The following is a 14,008-nucleotide window of genomic DNA, read 5'->3' on the forward strand; positions in this document are numbered from 1 at the left end:
AGCTATGGATTTAGTACCCAGCAGCTATGGAGTGCTTTACGAACGAGCATTGGCAGCTATGGATTTAGTGCCAGTCCTATAACCCTGGAAGGAAGGGACTTCAGAATAAACGAATGCAGGATAGATGACTCTTAGGATAGATCCTTAAGAGTAAAGAAGATAATGGGGATGGGTAATTGGGTTGATTGTTTGATTGTTTAAACATAATAATTATATTATTATGGGTTGAAAACCCTATGTACTCATCAGGTTTCCCAACCTGACCCACTTAGTTTATTTATATCATAGGTGTTGTTATGAAGTCACATTACACTGAGAGATTAAAGAGATATAAATCATTAGTGATAATGAATATAAGTTCTGTTTATGCTTATGTTTCTGTATTGACGATGACATCCTAAATGTTTTAAAATGAATAAAAATACTTTTCTTTGGAAATGCTTTGATAACGTATTTATCATGTTTTACTGGGAATAAATTTCGCAACATTTTTATTAAAAGAGGTACTCTGATTTTTATAAAGCATAAACAAAATCGGTCTTTTCTGGCCGTGAAAATGGGGATGTCACACCGTGAGAACCGCGATTATAAAATTAATTAAACTTTCATATTAAAAAATTAAAATTATTAATCTATTATTTTAAATAAATTATTACTTAAGAGATTTTTTTTAGTTATATAAAATTATAATCATTGATTTAAATAAATACGTGAAGTTATATCACCTTATAATCTGTATTAATTTTATTTTATTTTTTAATCTAATGTTATTAACTAGTATAATTAAAGTGAAAATTTCTAAAATTTAATGTAATTATGGTGGGAAATTTAAAATTTGAAATGGGTAATTAATATGTTGACTAGTGACATGATAAGGGACATATAATATTAATTAGGAGTTCTGATATAATAACAATTGTCAATAAGAGAATAAACATATTCATTTATTAGATTAGAATAGGGAGATTTGTTTGGAAATCTTTCATTTGTTCACTTTTCTTTCAAATATATGGTTAATGACCTAGAAAGGTAACGAACTTTGGACTTTGTCTACATTTAGGTAACCATGTTTTTTTCGTTCACATTTGATCGTTGAACTTGTTTGACCTGTTCAAAATAGGGTAATATGACCGGTAATTACGGTAATATTACCCTATTATGAACAAGTCAAACAAGTTTATTGGTCAAATGTGTACAAAAAAACATGGTTACCTAAATATGGACAAAAACCAAAGTTTCTTACCCTTTTGGTAATATTGGACAAGAACCGTCTCAGGGACTATGCCTTGGGATCAGGCTCCGACAGTCAATGAACAATTAGGTTAGACTTGGTCTAACCCAGTTCAATCCCGACTAGTCATGAGCTAGGCTGTGTTGCTAGGTATTTAAAACACATAAAACCTAGTCCCTTAAGCGTATATAGCCTAACCCCTAACTAGCTGGGTATAAACTGGGTTGACCCAAGACTTAACCATCTCCTCATACACAAAGACCGGACAACCCAATTTCATGTCACATCAAATGGATCTTATAACTACTTGCACTTAACATAAAGAACCCAATATTACCAAAATGGGTAAATAATTTTGGTTTTTGTCCATGTTTAGGTAACCATGTTTTTTCCGTACACATTTGACCAGTAAATTTGTTTGACTTGTTCATAATAGGGTAATGTTATCGCTAATTACCAGTCACATTACCTTATTTTGAATAGGTCAAACAAATGCAATGGTCAAATGTGTACGAAAAAAACATGGTTACCTTAATGTGAACAAAGATCAAGTTCGTTACCTTTCTAGTTCGTTAACCCTCAAAAATATTCCGAGCTCTAGTAAAAGTACCAGGGGTCGAACAGATACAATTAAACCATGAGGGGGTCCAGCTGCAATTATAAGAAAATCCGCTTTAAATTTACATCCGCCTTCGAAGTGACTTTTGCGGCCAACCGTTCTCTCCGTCGAGGGCTCAATTCAACCACAGATTTGCTCCACGTAAAACCCTAACTCCTTATTATCAATTCCTGTTCAGTTGTTCATTATCTTTGTTTTTCAGTATCTTCCATGGTTCGACAATCCTTTTTTCCTTCTGTTTAGTGCTCCACATATATTCCGTGAAAGTTGCAACGATTCCCTTACTGGGATGTGCAAATTTGATGCTTTCGATTTTTGTCTGCTAGGATTCCCTACTTTGTGCTAATTGGTTCCATTGAATGAGGGTTGGAACTTTTAAGGCTTAGTGTATTTCAATAATGTTTATGCTAAATGCATGCGATTTGTGAAATTGATTGCCTTTTACTTGCCTAGGAATTGGATTATGTTTTAGCAGAGTTTAAGGTAATTGTTAATGAATTTATAGCAAATCACAAGTGTTAATCCTAAATTCATGATGAAAAGTTTCAATTTAGACGGATCTCTTTGCAGTAGGAGTTGATACCTAATTAGTCTGTTCTTCGCTTCTTGCTGATATTCATTTCTCCCTCCGAACTCAAGAAGCATTTTCAGGTGATACGTAGAAGGCCAGTACTTCATCAGTTCAAAACGAACATAGATTACCTAATAAGTATGCCAAATTATTGTAAAGCTAATTGATTATCAAATTTCAAATTTCAAATTAGCATGTTTGACCTATAAGGAAGCTGAAGGAACAGTTGATGTTAAGTTTAAATAGTTAGGTTTAGAGAGAAGTCACAATCCCTGTTTCCATAAATCAAAAAACCAGAAAGCTGCTATTAGGAAATCCTTGTTAATACTAGTTTCATCCAATTGATAGGTTCATGAAAGAGGGATGATGAAGTCTGCTGGACATGCTTTGCTTTCTTCTTTTACACCTCCTTATATTTTCCCCAAAAATAACTATCGCAGATTCCCTCCAAATTTACTTTGTGGAACTTCATCTTCTAAATCAAGAAAGTTATACGCATACCAACAAAACCATCATTCACATCCCAAATCTTCAATGGTTGTGGAACAGTATCTACCTCCTTGGTTCAGGTAAATATCTATAAGATCTTTAATGTTATATATATATATATATATATATATATATATATATATATATATATATATATATATATATATATATATGTTAAAAGTTCATTTTTTTTTTGAATGAAAGTTTGAATGATTTGATATACTTGTTTTGCAGTGTTGCCCCAATGATGGAATGGACAGATAATCATTATAGAACTATGGCCCGCCTTGTAACTAAACATGCATGGCTGTATACAGAAATGCTTGCTGCAGAAACAATTGTTTATCAGGAGAAGAATTTGGTAAGCAAGTTATTTAAATGGACTTATATTTGCTCAAAATAATGTATCTGTATATGAAGATTATATTTGTTCCTTTTTGACTTATGTTTCTTTTTGATTGCTCAGGACAGATTTCTAGCTTTTTCTCCAGAACAACATCCGATTGTACTTCAAATTGGTGGAAACAACTTGGAAAATCTTGCAAAAGCAACTCGACTAGCAAACAGATATGGCTATGATGAAATTAACTTAAAGTGAGTTCTTATTCATAACACATCTCCTTTTAGGCTATTTCAAGTGATGAAAAATTGAAAATGAGGAGGGTATTTATGTCTTTTGCACAAGAGCTATGCTGAATTTTGTTTTGTGTTTTTTGGTTAGTTGTGGATGCCCTAGTCCAAAGGTAGCAGGACATGGTTGTTTTGGTGTGCGTCTTATGCTTGATCCAAAGGTTTGTGAAAGATTTTCTTGGATGCATGCTTTTTTGATCAATGTAGAAGTAGAACACATATTTTTATTTTTATTTTTTGTATTTATTTGTTAATTTGATTAGGTTAATTTTTGCAAGGGAAGTTTGTTGCTGAAGCTATGTGTGTGATTGCTGCTAATACGGATGCTCCAGTTAGTGTTAAATGTCGTATTGGTGTTGATGATCATGATTCATATGAACAACTCTGTAAGTTTTTATTTATTTATTTATTTATTTTCATCCATTCCTCCAGTTTGTTTTATAAAACTTTCTCTAAGATATACAGTTGAAGAAGTTGCATATGGACATATTTCATGTTCAGTTGGAATTTGTATTATGTATTTAACAAATAAACAAGTTTATGTTTTATCATTTGAAAGTTTTTATATTCGAATTGATTTTTTAATAATCAAAGAATATTGATTATGTAATGTTTTTATTTTTTTTATCTTCCTATCCACTAAGTAATGTTATATTCAAATATAGAAATGAAGTTGTATTTGTATTTTGTACATACTTGATACTTCATAAAATAATATTAGAAAAATGTATTTTGTAAAATAAAAAGTTGGATAAAATAGAATACCATGAAATTTTCTTATGGAACTATGGAAAAAAGATATTTTGAAGTTATATTTAAACATATCGAAAAAAGAAAAATTATCTGTACTTGTAAATACTCTTAATAATAGTATCGGTGTAATTTTTGGAATTTAATCATATATAAGATGTATGTAGACGCATTAATATTTTTACGACTTTTCTATATTTACATTTGCTATTTTTGTCATCTTTTGTTATTTTGATTTTTTTTTAATTTGCAGGTGATTTTATATATAAAGTTTCTTCTCAATCGCCAACTAGACATTTCATAATACATTCAAGAAAGGCATTACTTAATGGAATTAGCCCTGCTGATAATCGCAAAATTCCTCCTTTGAAGTATGTAAATTAAATGACAATTTCATTTCATTTTATTTATTTAGATAATAAAAAATAAATTTTCCCACATCTTCTTCCATGTTTTTATAATTATATTTCATGCAGATATGAGTACTTCTATGCCCTCCTTCGCGACTTTCCAGACCTCCGATTTACAATTAATGGAGGCATAAATAGCATTGATGAGGTAAGCATTCATTTCCTTTTATCTTTTTCATAGAAAATACTAATCTCTTTTTTTTACCTTACTAAAAAATAAAACAAATGTAAAAAAATATATATATATTTGACCTTCTTTTCTTGATATTAAATTTACTAGGTACGCGCAGCACAACAAGAAGGAGCTCATGGTGTTATGGTTGGTCGTGCTGCCTATCACAAGTATAAACAAATAACCACTTTATTATTATTATTATTATTATTATATTATTTATTATTTTTGCTTTTAGTAAAAAAGAAACACACATATATAGCTTACCCTATTATGTCCATTAAGGTTGTGTTTGACGCACCACAATTAGCTGATAAGCCAGCTTATTTTTCGAGCTTTTATAAACTGTCAGATTTGACAAACCAAAAAGTAGCTGATAAGCTAGCTTTTTAAAAAGCTACTCAGGAGCTTTTCTAAATTTTTCGAGTATACCTTTAATTAATTATAAAAAACGTATTTTTCTAAATGTCATTTTATATCTTTCAGCTAGTTTTTACCAAACGTCATTTTTTGTCAGCTATCAGTTAGTCTGCCAAACATAGCCTACGTAATTAAAAAAAACATGATATTTGAGTTTGACTAATTGACTAATTGACTTATTTTGTGCAATTTTTTTGACAGTTCATGGTCCATGTTAGGGAATGTTGACACTGAAATATATGGGGCCCCACCTAGTGGTGTCACTCGTCGTCAGGTTTGCATAAAATAGCAATCTGCTTTTATTGTTTCTATATTTTCTTTAATCAGGAATAAAAAATTGCTATTATGGGTAAAAATGGAAAGTACATTGCCTTTATTTTTGATATATAAAATAAAATATGGGTGATATTGATATCTTGTTGTAGGTGTTGGAGAAGTACCAGGTGTATGCAGATTCAGTCATAGGAATGTATGGAAATAGTAAACCAAGTCTCCGTGATTTGGTTAAGGTAAAAAAAAATATTATTTCCTTCTTTCTGAGTAAATTACAAATTTGTCCTTCCTTGGTATCTCTTTCTTTCTTTTTATGGATATGGTAGAGAAGTTCCATTTTTTGTTTTTTTATTTCCGTTGCATTTATCATCCTTGACTTGTTAACATTGTAACCGTTAATTCCATGAAAATGACCATTTTGCCCTTGTCTTTCTTCATGTTTTAAATCAAACCATATTCAACCTTACCACATTATCATGAAACTTGTGTATCATATCTATAAAAAAGGTAATTTGGGGATGAAAATAGCAATTTATTTTATTTTATTTGTTGATTTGTGTAGCCTTTATATGGACTATTTTGGGGGGAGCCAGGAAACGGTGTGTGGAAGCGCAATGCGGATTCTGCTTTCCATCAATGCAAGGCAAGTACATTTTTTTTATTTTAGTAAATAAAAAATAAAAAAAATCTACTCAAAAAATTACAATTTTTAACATCACTTCAACATGAGGGTGAAACCACCTTTATGTATATAATACACAAATAGACATTCAACTACTTTATCCATACAGGACTTAAAAGAAAAAAATAAAATAACCGTATATATAATACTCTCATAAATCCATTAAGAGGAAAATAGTTATTGATTTGCATTTGCTATTTGCTAATTGCTAATTGCTATTAATTATGTTTGTAGACATTCAAATCTCTGATGGAGGAGACTATAATGGCAATTCCTGATTCAGTATTGGATTCACCCATTGTTGCTTCATCATCTACAACTCGTGTAGATAAATTTCTTGATTCCAAGAATTTCCTACCATTGCCTTATACACCTAAGGAACAAGAACAAGAACAAGAGTTGTTGTATGCTTAGGGGTTATGTGATAGCTTCTTAATGGAACCATTCAGAGGTCATCGTCACTGAATCAATCAGGCAACCTCTTCTCTGAACCATTAAGAGGCTGAAGTCATTGGACACTAAATGGTTTTTAGTTTAATCCAACAATCTCTTAGTTTGTTATCACATTACAATTTTTTGTTCCATAACCTTATACTTGTGCACTAGTTGAAATTCTTTAGGGAAACAAGAGATCTAATATCTCTTATAAACTATACAATATACACCCAAGAAAATTGAACAACTTGGAATGTTAAATCCCTTAGAAATCATATTTGTTGCATGCTTCTTGTGGATTTAACTCGTAAGGTCTCGATTGTTGAAATGTGATTGCAACCAAATGCATTTATGCAAAGACACAAATAAGAAAATAAAAATAAAAATAGCACATGCAACATGTACACGTGTCATAAAAATCCATGAAAATGTATAGACATGGACATATATATAAATAGCAATGTAATACACAAGTATATGAAAGTTCGATAGATCATAAATGAACTTGCAATTATATTCTTTTGCTTTTAGTTTAGGTATCGTACTTTCAAAACTCAAGACGAAAAATCTTGAAAAATACACATTTTTAGGGGTGATAATTGGGAAACTTTATAATTCTTTTAGGCATAATAGATACTTTCATAACACATAAATACTAACAAAAATATTAATCAATTGATCTTACCATGTAAGTGCTACAACCTTGAGAATGAGGAAGAACGAAGGGCAGGGCCGGCCCAATACATGGGCGAGTTGGGCCTAGGCCCAGGGCATAAAAAATATGGGGGCATAATTTTTATACAATATTCGTTACTATATATATACTATACTATGTTGGCCCAATATTAAGTCCAGTCCACTTGTGAGTTGTGCTCACGAAGAAATCAACGTACTGGGGCATAATTTCACTGAAAGCCTCCAACAAATAATCAAAGTTCTTGAGATTTTCAATCGTCAAAATCGGTAATCGGTAACACCCTTGAAAACTAAAAATCGTTGAGCGATATGTTGGGATCGAGGAGTCAAGTTCTAAATCAGTAAATCGGTATATGAATTCTATTCTCAATTTCGCATTCTAAATCAAATAGATATCTGATTTCTTTTCTCTCGATCTCTCTAAACCTTTTGTGCATTCAATCGAGCATCACCTGCTCTCAGAGTTTGATTTTTTTCAAGTTTCAATCTCGCAATCTGGGTTCCGAGTTCCGATTAGGCATTACAACAGAGCGTCATGTATTGGATTTTTTTGATATCCGAATGAATGAATCTCTTGACTCTTCAGGGAGTACTTTTTTATTTTTTTTCTTAACTTCGTATTTTGTTAATTGTTTCTGATTTATGGATTCTTTTCTTTTATTTGGGTCAATTTTTTTATCTTTACATGTTGAATTCGAGTTCAGTTAAAAGTGTTAAACTCCCAAATACTATATGATTAGTTGAAGCCAAAATATGTTGTTGTTTTGTATTTGATTCCTGTGTTTGAGCTTTAGATTCTAAGTCAAGCTGTTGTTGGTTTGTATCTAATTTAGGTAAAAAAATTGTTGCATTCTCGTTTGTTTTTGTTTTTTTTGTTTGTTTGTTTGTTTTTTTTTTTTTTTTTTTTTTTTTTTTTTTTTTTTTTTTTTTTTTTAAATTTGTCTTGTAAACCGTTGTGTTCTTGTTTTTTGATGTGAATGAGGAGGAGGAAAGACATTTAATTGTCTTTTGAACTTCTGAGTTCTGATTTATGTCTTTTTTACTATCTTGCTTGACTTTTAGACGTAGTTGAAAGCTAAAAATTTCTCCAATGTTTAAACCAAAATCTATGTCTTCTCATCATTTTTTTTAATTTGTCTTCTAACCTTTTGTGTTCTTTTTTTTTTTATTTGAATCAGGAAGCAGAAAGAAGTTTAATTATTTATTGAACATATGAGTTCTTATTTCTGTTTTTTTTACTATCTATACTTTTAGTGAGTAGCAAAAAGGTATAAATGTATTCCATTGTTATAATATATAATAGTTTTGAAAAATAGATTTTTATTTTTTATTATGTGGTTTATTTTTCAGATCTCTTGACATCTTGAAAGGGGAAAACATAAACTTTGGACATGTTGTATCTTTTTGTTGCTTAAATTTTATAATTAGATTTGTTGAGTTATATATATGTTTCTCTGAAAACAACCATAAGGTGCTGCTCAAAATAGAAAACAAAAAGAGAACAAGAAGAGTGGAGTATGCAAGAATAATAGATATGTTCACTAATGTGTTGGTTGTGTATATGATATTGTTGATTGTGCAGGTTATGGTTGCTTCCGCAGAAGGAAATTTTTCAAAATTGAAGCTCTTGAAATTGTATATTTACCATGACTCAAGAAAAGATTGAATATATTAGCATTTTTAAGTATTGAAAGTGATTTTTTTTTTCAAAATATCAATTATTGTAAAATAAGAAATGTTTTAGCTTCAAAAAAGTACACAAAGATGTCATTTTAGGTGATTTTTGTAGGTTTTTTATTCTACTATTTGTTTGATTATAATATTTACCGCATTTTTTATTTTATAAATATTTTATAGACAAGTTTTCTTTATCGTATGGTATATATAAGAGCATAAATTTCTTATTTTGTCCCGGGTAGTAAAAAACAACGGACCGGCCCTGACAAGGGGTATCGAAAGAAACAGCAAATTGATTAATGATTACAGAAAGAAGCAATGATTTTGAGTATTTACTGTATGAAAATAAGGAGCAATGGAAAATGTACTGACTGTAATTTATTCCTATGTGTAATTAATTATAATGATTTTGAGTATTTATTATTGTTTGTTACACATGACTTACAAAATGTGACATTATATGCTCACATGTGTATACCATAAGTTGGTATTATTTGGTTAATTGGTATTTGTTTGTTTCTTTAGAAAAAGATAAATTTAGCTTAATTTTTTTAATTATTTATCAATGAATAGCTATTTTTTATTTTTACTTTTTTTTAATGACATATATAGCAATCAAAATCATAGTTGAGCCTTCATAGGTTGTGATTTCGGTTTGCCAATCTTTGTAGTTTTGAAACTAATTTTGAACTAAAACCCAACAATTGGTATCAAGAGCCACCTTGCAAGTTTGGTTAGATTTTTTGATTTTTGGAAATCTTAGTTTTTGGAGAATATTAATAACTTGTTTTTTGTATAAAAATAAGTTCATACATATTTTCCATGACAACTTTATATTTGTTATTTGATGTGACAAAAGTTTCATGCATCTTTTGTCATTTAAAGTTGTCTTATAAAAACAAATTTTGTTTTATGTGTATGTTGATGTGTATAATGTGCATAAACTAGCCAATGACCATTATAATTGTTGTATTGTTGTGTTTGTTGTTTTTGTTATAAAAATGGTTGTAGTAATTTATGTATTCATATGGTATGTAATAATTAAATAGATTAGTTTTCTTGGTTATTTTTGTAAAATAATAGATTAGGTTTTAGAAATAATTTATTTATACAAAGATATAACAAGAAATGAAGTTGGAGCCATTTTTTGATGACAAAAAGGCAATTTTCGTGACTACATAGTGCTGGGCAGAAATATGACACTTTCTGAAAAGTGTCATGAATGCTGTCAACAATAGCCTTTACTTTAAGGGTTGTTGATCTAATGCAACACTTTCTGCAACTCGTTTCTGAAAAGTGTTGCATGTGGCTGAATTTTTTCCTTTAAAGAAGATTTTCCATTTTTTTTGCAAGCAATGGGTGTTTACTCAAGCGGGAGTTTCTACAACAACATTACAAGAAAATTTTTGGTCCCCTTAAATGTCCATTTAAGAATGGACTTGGCATCTTTTGTGTTGGCTCAAAAAAATATCATTAGTTGGTTATGTTTATGTACATATCTTTTTATGCATGTTTTGTGTTGTTTATTTTATGCAATTATTATGTGTGGTTGATAAATAAAATTTTCACATACTAAAATAATTTTATACAAAATCAACATCACATGGAGTTTGGTTTTCAAAATTGGACATAAGATATAACAAGTTATTATTTTTAAAATAAAACCTGGTTTTATAAAATCGTTAATAATGACAAATTTTGAAATATTCCATTATAAGTTTTAAAATAGTGATTTTTGTAACTTATACAAACTCCAAATATATAAGTAATAAAATGAAGTTTTATTAAATATATAAAAGGTTCAAATGCACCCAAACTTAATACCACTTATTAAAATTGAATTGCATCAAATTATATAAAAACTTGTTTTTTTTTTTTTTTTTTTTTAATATTTATCTAGAACCTTTAAAAGTAATTTTCTTTTGAAAATTGATACCGTGGTTTATTATATGCATGTAATAAACATGATATCGTATGTTTTTTAAACTAGAATTATAAAACATATAAAGACCCATTTTTTTTACAAACCTCAAATCTATGCAATCCTTTTGAAGAACACTCGCACATGTCTTGTATGTACTAGTAGGATAAATGATACCTAACCGCTTAGTGTTATCTTTTGACGGTCGGGGTGTCTTTGCGATTTCTATAACCAAGTTATAGGCCGATTACACAAGTTTTTCAAATTAGACGATTTGATCGGAAATCTTTTGTGATAAAAGATACCTAAACAAGAGCGTTCCGAGGCATAAATGAGATCAAACATGTTTAATTAAATTTTTTATTAGAGATCCCATAAATCTAGGAATTATATAGCAATATATAATTGATAATCGATATCTACCGGGTTGAAATCAAATGGATGAGATAAAGGATACCTAACAAATTATTTGTTTTACTTGGATCCTAGACTTTGAAAATTAATGTATTTGGAAACTAAAGGGGTATTATTATTAAAGATTAAATATTGAAAATACTAAATGAATTTTGTTAAAATTTTGTAGAGGAGAACCAAATCCAATCTCACAACCATTCATCAATATGATCTTGTAAATCAACGTGAACATTTAATATACAACGTCTACAATATTATCCAATGGACGGGTGTTTTGAAAGAAAATCTCCAAAAGGATAATAAGTTGTACATTATTAAAGGACCCATTCCTGAAAAACCTAATATCAAGGACATAGCGAATCATAATGTTTGGTGGAAGCATTGCAATGATTCTGATGATGTTTCTAAAGAGATATTGTATTTAGTTATTCCAGAACTCTGGGAGCAAATGGAAGGCTTAGAAGCATATTATATGTTTCTTCAGGTTGAGGAAATATTCCGAAGATATAGTGATTTTTGGTATGAACCAGATCATACAAAGGAAGAATGCAAGGTTGAAATGAGTCACCAAGAGTGCCCTAAATGACCATCGGTTCATGGAGAGGGCTCCTCTAAGACCAAGAGATACAAAAAGGCACACATAGATAGATCTTCTTTCTTCTGCAAAGAAATTGGACACTAGAAGAGGAACTGTCCCTCTTATCTAAAAAGAAAGTCTGGAAGAGACTAGTACTTCATGTATCTACTATGTAGAACTCATACTTTTCATATAACACTTAAGTACTAGGTACTTAATGTTTATCTTATATTTGTAAATGGCTTGCAGATATTTATTGAAGAGTAACCAAGTAAGCACAACCAAGTTGGAACTACACTCTCGAAGTTTAGTTTATTATTTATGCTTAGAACATAAACAACTTGTAATGGAAAACAATATTTGTTTTGGAACAATGTTTGTTTTAATTTAGCATGTCTAAATTTATGTCTTAGTTATTTTATTCAAATGTTTGATAATTTACTCAATCATTTTTCATAATGATAATATTCATATTCTGAAATGATTAACTTCTATTTATGAGACTAGATCTCTTAATAGAATTTTAAACTAAATATCTACATTTTATAAATAAAATTAAGGTCTATATACAAAAAAATTTTTGACTTAAATTTGTTTTAAATCAAACTCATCTTGGACATTGTTATCTTTATTATATAAATGGTATTCACATATTCCAACTTCAAGAAAGGGATCTTTGAAGGCAAATAATGTAGTTTATTTGACATATGTGAACCTTATTTATATATAAAGGATTCTTAATGATATTTTCACTAAAGTGTAGAGAAAATAATGACGGAACTATACACTTTGGTGTATGACTTCCTTTCTAATGAATGTTTGAGATTAAGCACGAGATACCAAATCAACTTTATTAACAACTATAGTAGTTTTAATTATATTTTACGTGGTAAAGAATAATTGTGAAATCTTTGTTGAAGGTTTCAAAAATTGAGATACAAACTGGTAAGAACCATGTAAGGCCTTAATGATAATAAAAGACGAATTAAATCTTACTTGGTATGATTTACTTTCTAATCGGTAGAAATATCCTTCTTTAATCTTTTTAGGATAATACTTTAATCACCATTAATTATATCTTGAATACAAATACCAACTAATAAGTAAATTAAACACTTTATAAGATTTAGTATGGAAAGGCTCCATCCTCATCTTACTTAATGTTTTGTGGATTTGAAGCCGATGTTGGACTAAAGCTTTTAAACCCAAAATCTACTAAATACATATTTGTATATATAATACTCTACATGTGGATTAGATTGTTATATGCAAACCCACCAAGAATAGGTTCTCTTATTCTTGTGAAAACTAAGTTAGTAGAAAGCAAGCTTCTAATGACAAAGCAAGTGGGAGGTGCATGGAACTTGAAGCAGATCAAGAACCATAGAATTGTGTAGTAATAGTTGGCACTAGTCTTAACAAGGATTGTTAAACTTGAATAATTGCTATTCACAAACACAAATTGTTCACATCAGTGATAGAAATCATCTATGGCTTGAGAATTGAGGAATCTCTCATTGATGAGCTTTTATTAATGGTTTCTGGAAAATCCATCAAGTACTAAGATGCTATGTCAGATATTGAATCTGATAAATGACTCAGAGTCATGAACATGAGATGTAATCTATGTATGAGAATCAAGTATGAGCTTGATTAAAATTTCTCCCTATAGCAAGGCCAAAAGGAGTAAATAATTCTTCTAGAAAGAATACTTTACATGGATAACCATAAACATTTAAAGCAAGACATGTAGTAAAAGGATTTTCTCATACTCATGTCATTAACTATGATCCTCATCATACTCATGACATTGACTGTGATCAAACCTTTTTTACAAGTAGCTATGATTAGATCAACAAGGATATTATTTACTATAAATTCATACCCTATGAGATATAACATATAGATTTCAAGAAATACCATTTTTCTTAACAGACATATACTAAAAGATATCTATATAGATTATCTTGGAGGTTTACTTAATCCATGTTATCCTAACAAAATGTGTAGAGCTTGAGATCCACTTATGTATATAAAACAA

General features: G+C 29.6%; 1 protein-coding gene across 7 annotated transcripts; it reads left to right on the forward strand.

Annotated features, from left to right (window-relative positions):
- Positions 1-1,874: 1,874 nt before the first annotated feature.
- Positions 1,875-6,957, forward strand: LOC145101283 (Aldolase-type TIM barrel family protein). 7 transcript variants are annotated; one of them, XM_079038498.1, is made up of 14 exons: positions 2,070-2,333; positions 2,421-2,501; positions 2,770-2,990; positions 3,145-3,271; positions 3,377-3,504; positions 3,632-3,701; positions 3,824-3,926; positions 4,544-4,661; positions 4,767-4,848; positions 4,981-5,042; positions 5,494-5,566; positions 5,718-5,801; positions 6,128-6,208; positions 6,482-6,957. In XM_079038498.1, the coding sequence occupies exons 3-14, from the start codon at positions 2,785-2,787 to the stop codon at positions 6,659-6,661; spliced, it is 1,314 nt and encodes a 437-aa protein (XP_078894624.1). In that variant the 5' UTR covers positions 2,070-2,333; positions 2,421-2,501; positions 2,770-2,784; the 3' UTR covers positions 6,662-6,957. The 7 variants fall into 7 exon arrangements, with proteins under 7 accessions (XP_078894605.1, XP_078894638.1, XP_078894598.1 ...); XM_079038479.1 differs by lacking the exons at positions 2,070-2,333; positions 2,421-2,501 and adding an exon at positions 1,875-1,991; XM_079038512.1 differs by lacking the exons at positions 2,070-2,333; positions 2,421-2,501 and adding an exon at positions 1,884-1,991 and having other exon boundaries at positions 2,862-2,990.
- Positions 6,958-14,008: the final 7,051 nt, after the last annotated feature.

Source organism: Lactuca serriola, chromosome 1 (assembly GCF_051521515.1).
Source record: "Lactuca serriola cultivar US96UC23 chromosome 1, Lser_US96UC23_V15, whole genome shotgun sequence".
NCBI lineage: Eukaryota > Viridiplantae > Streptophyta > Magnoliopsida > Asterales > Asteraceae > Lactuca > Lactuca serriola.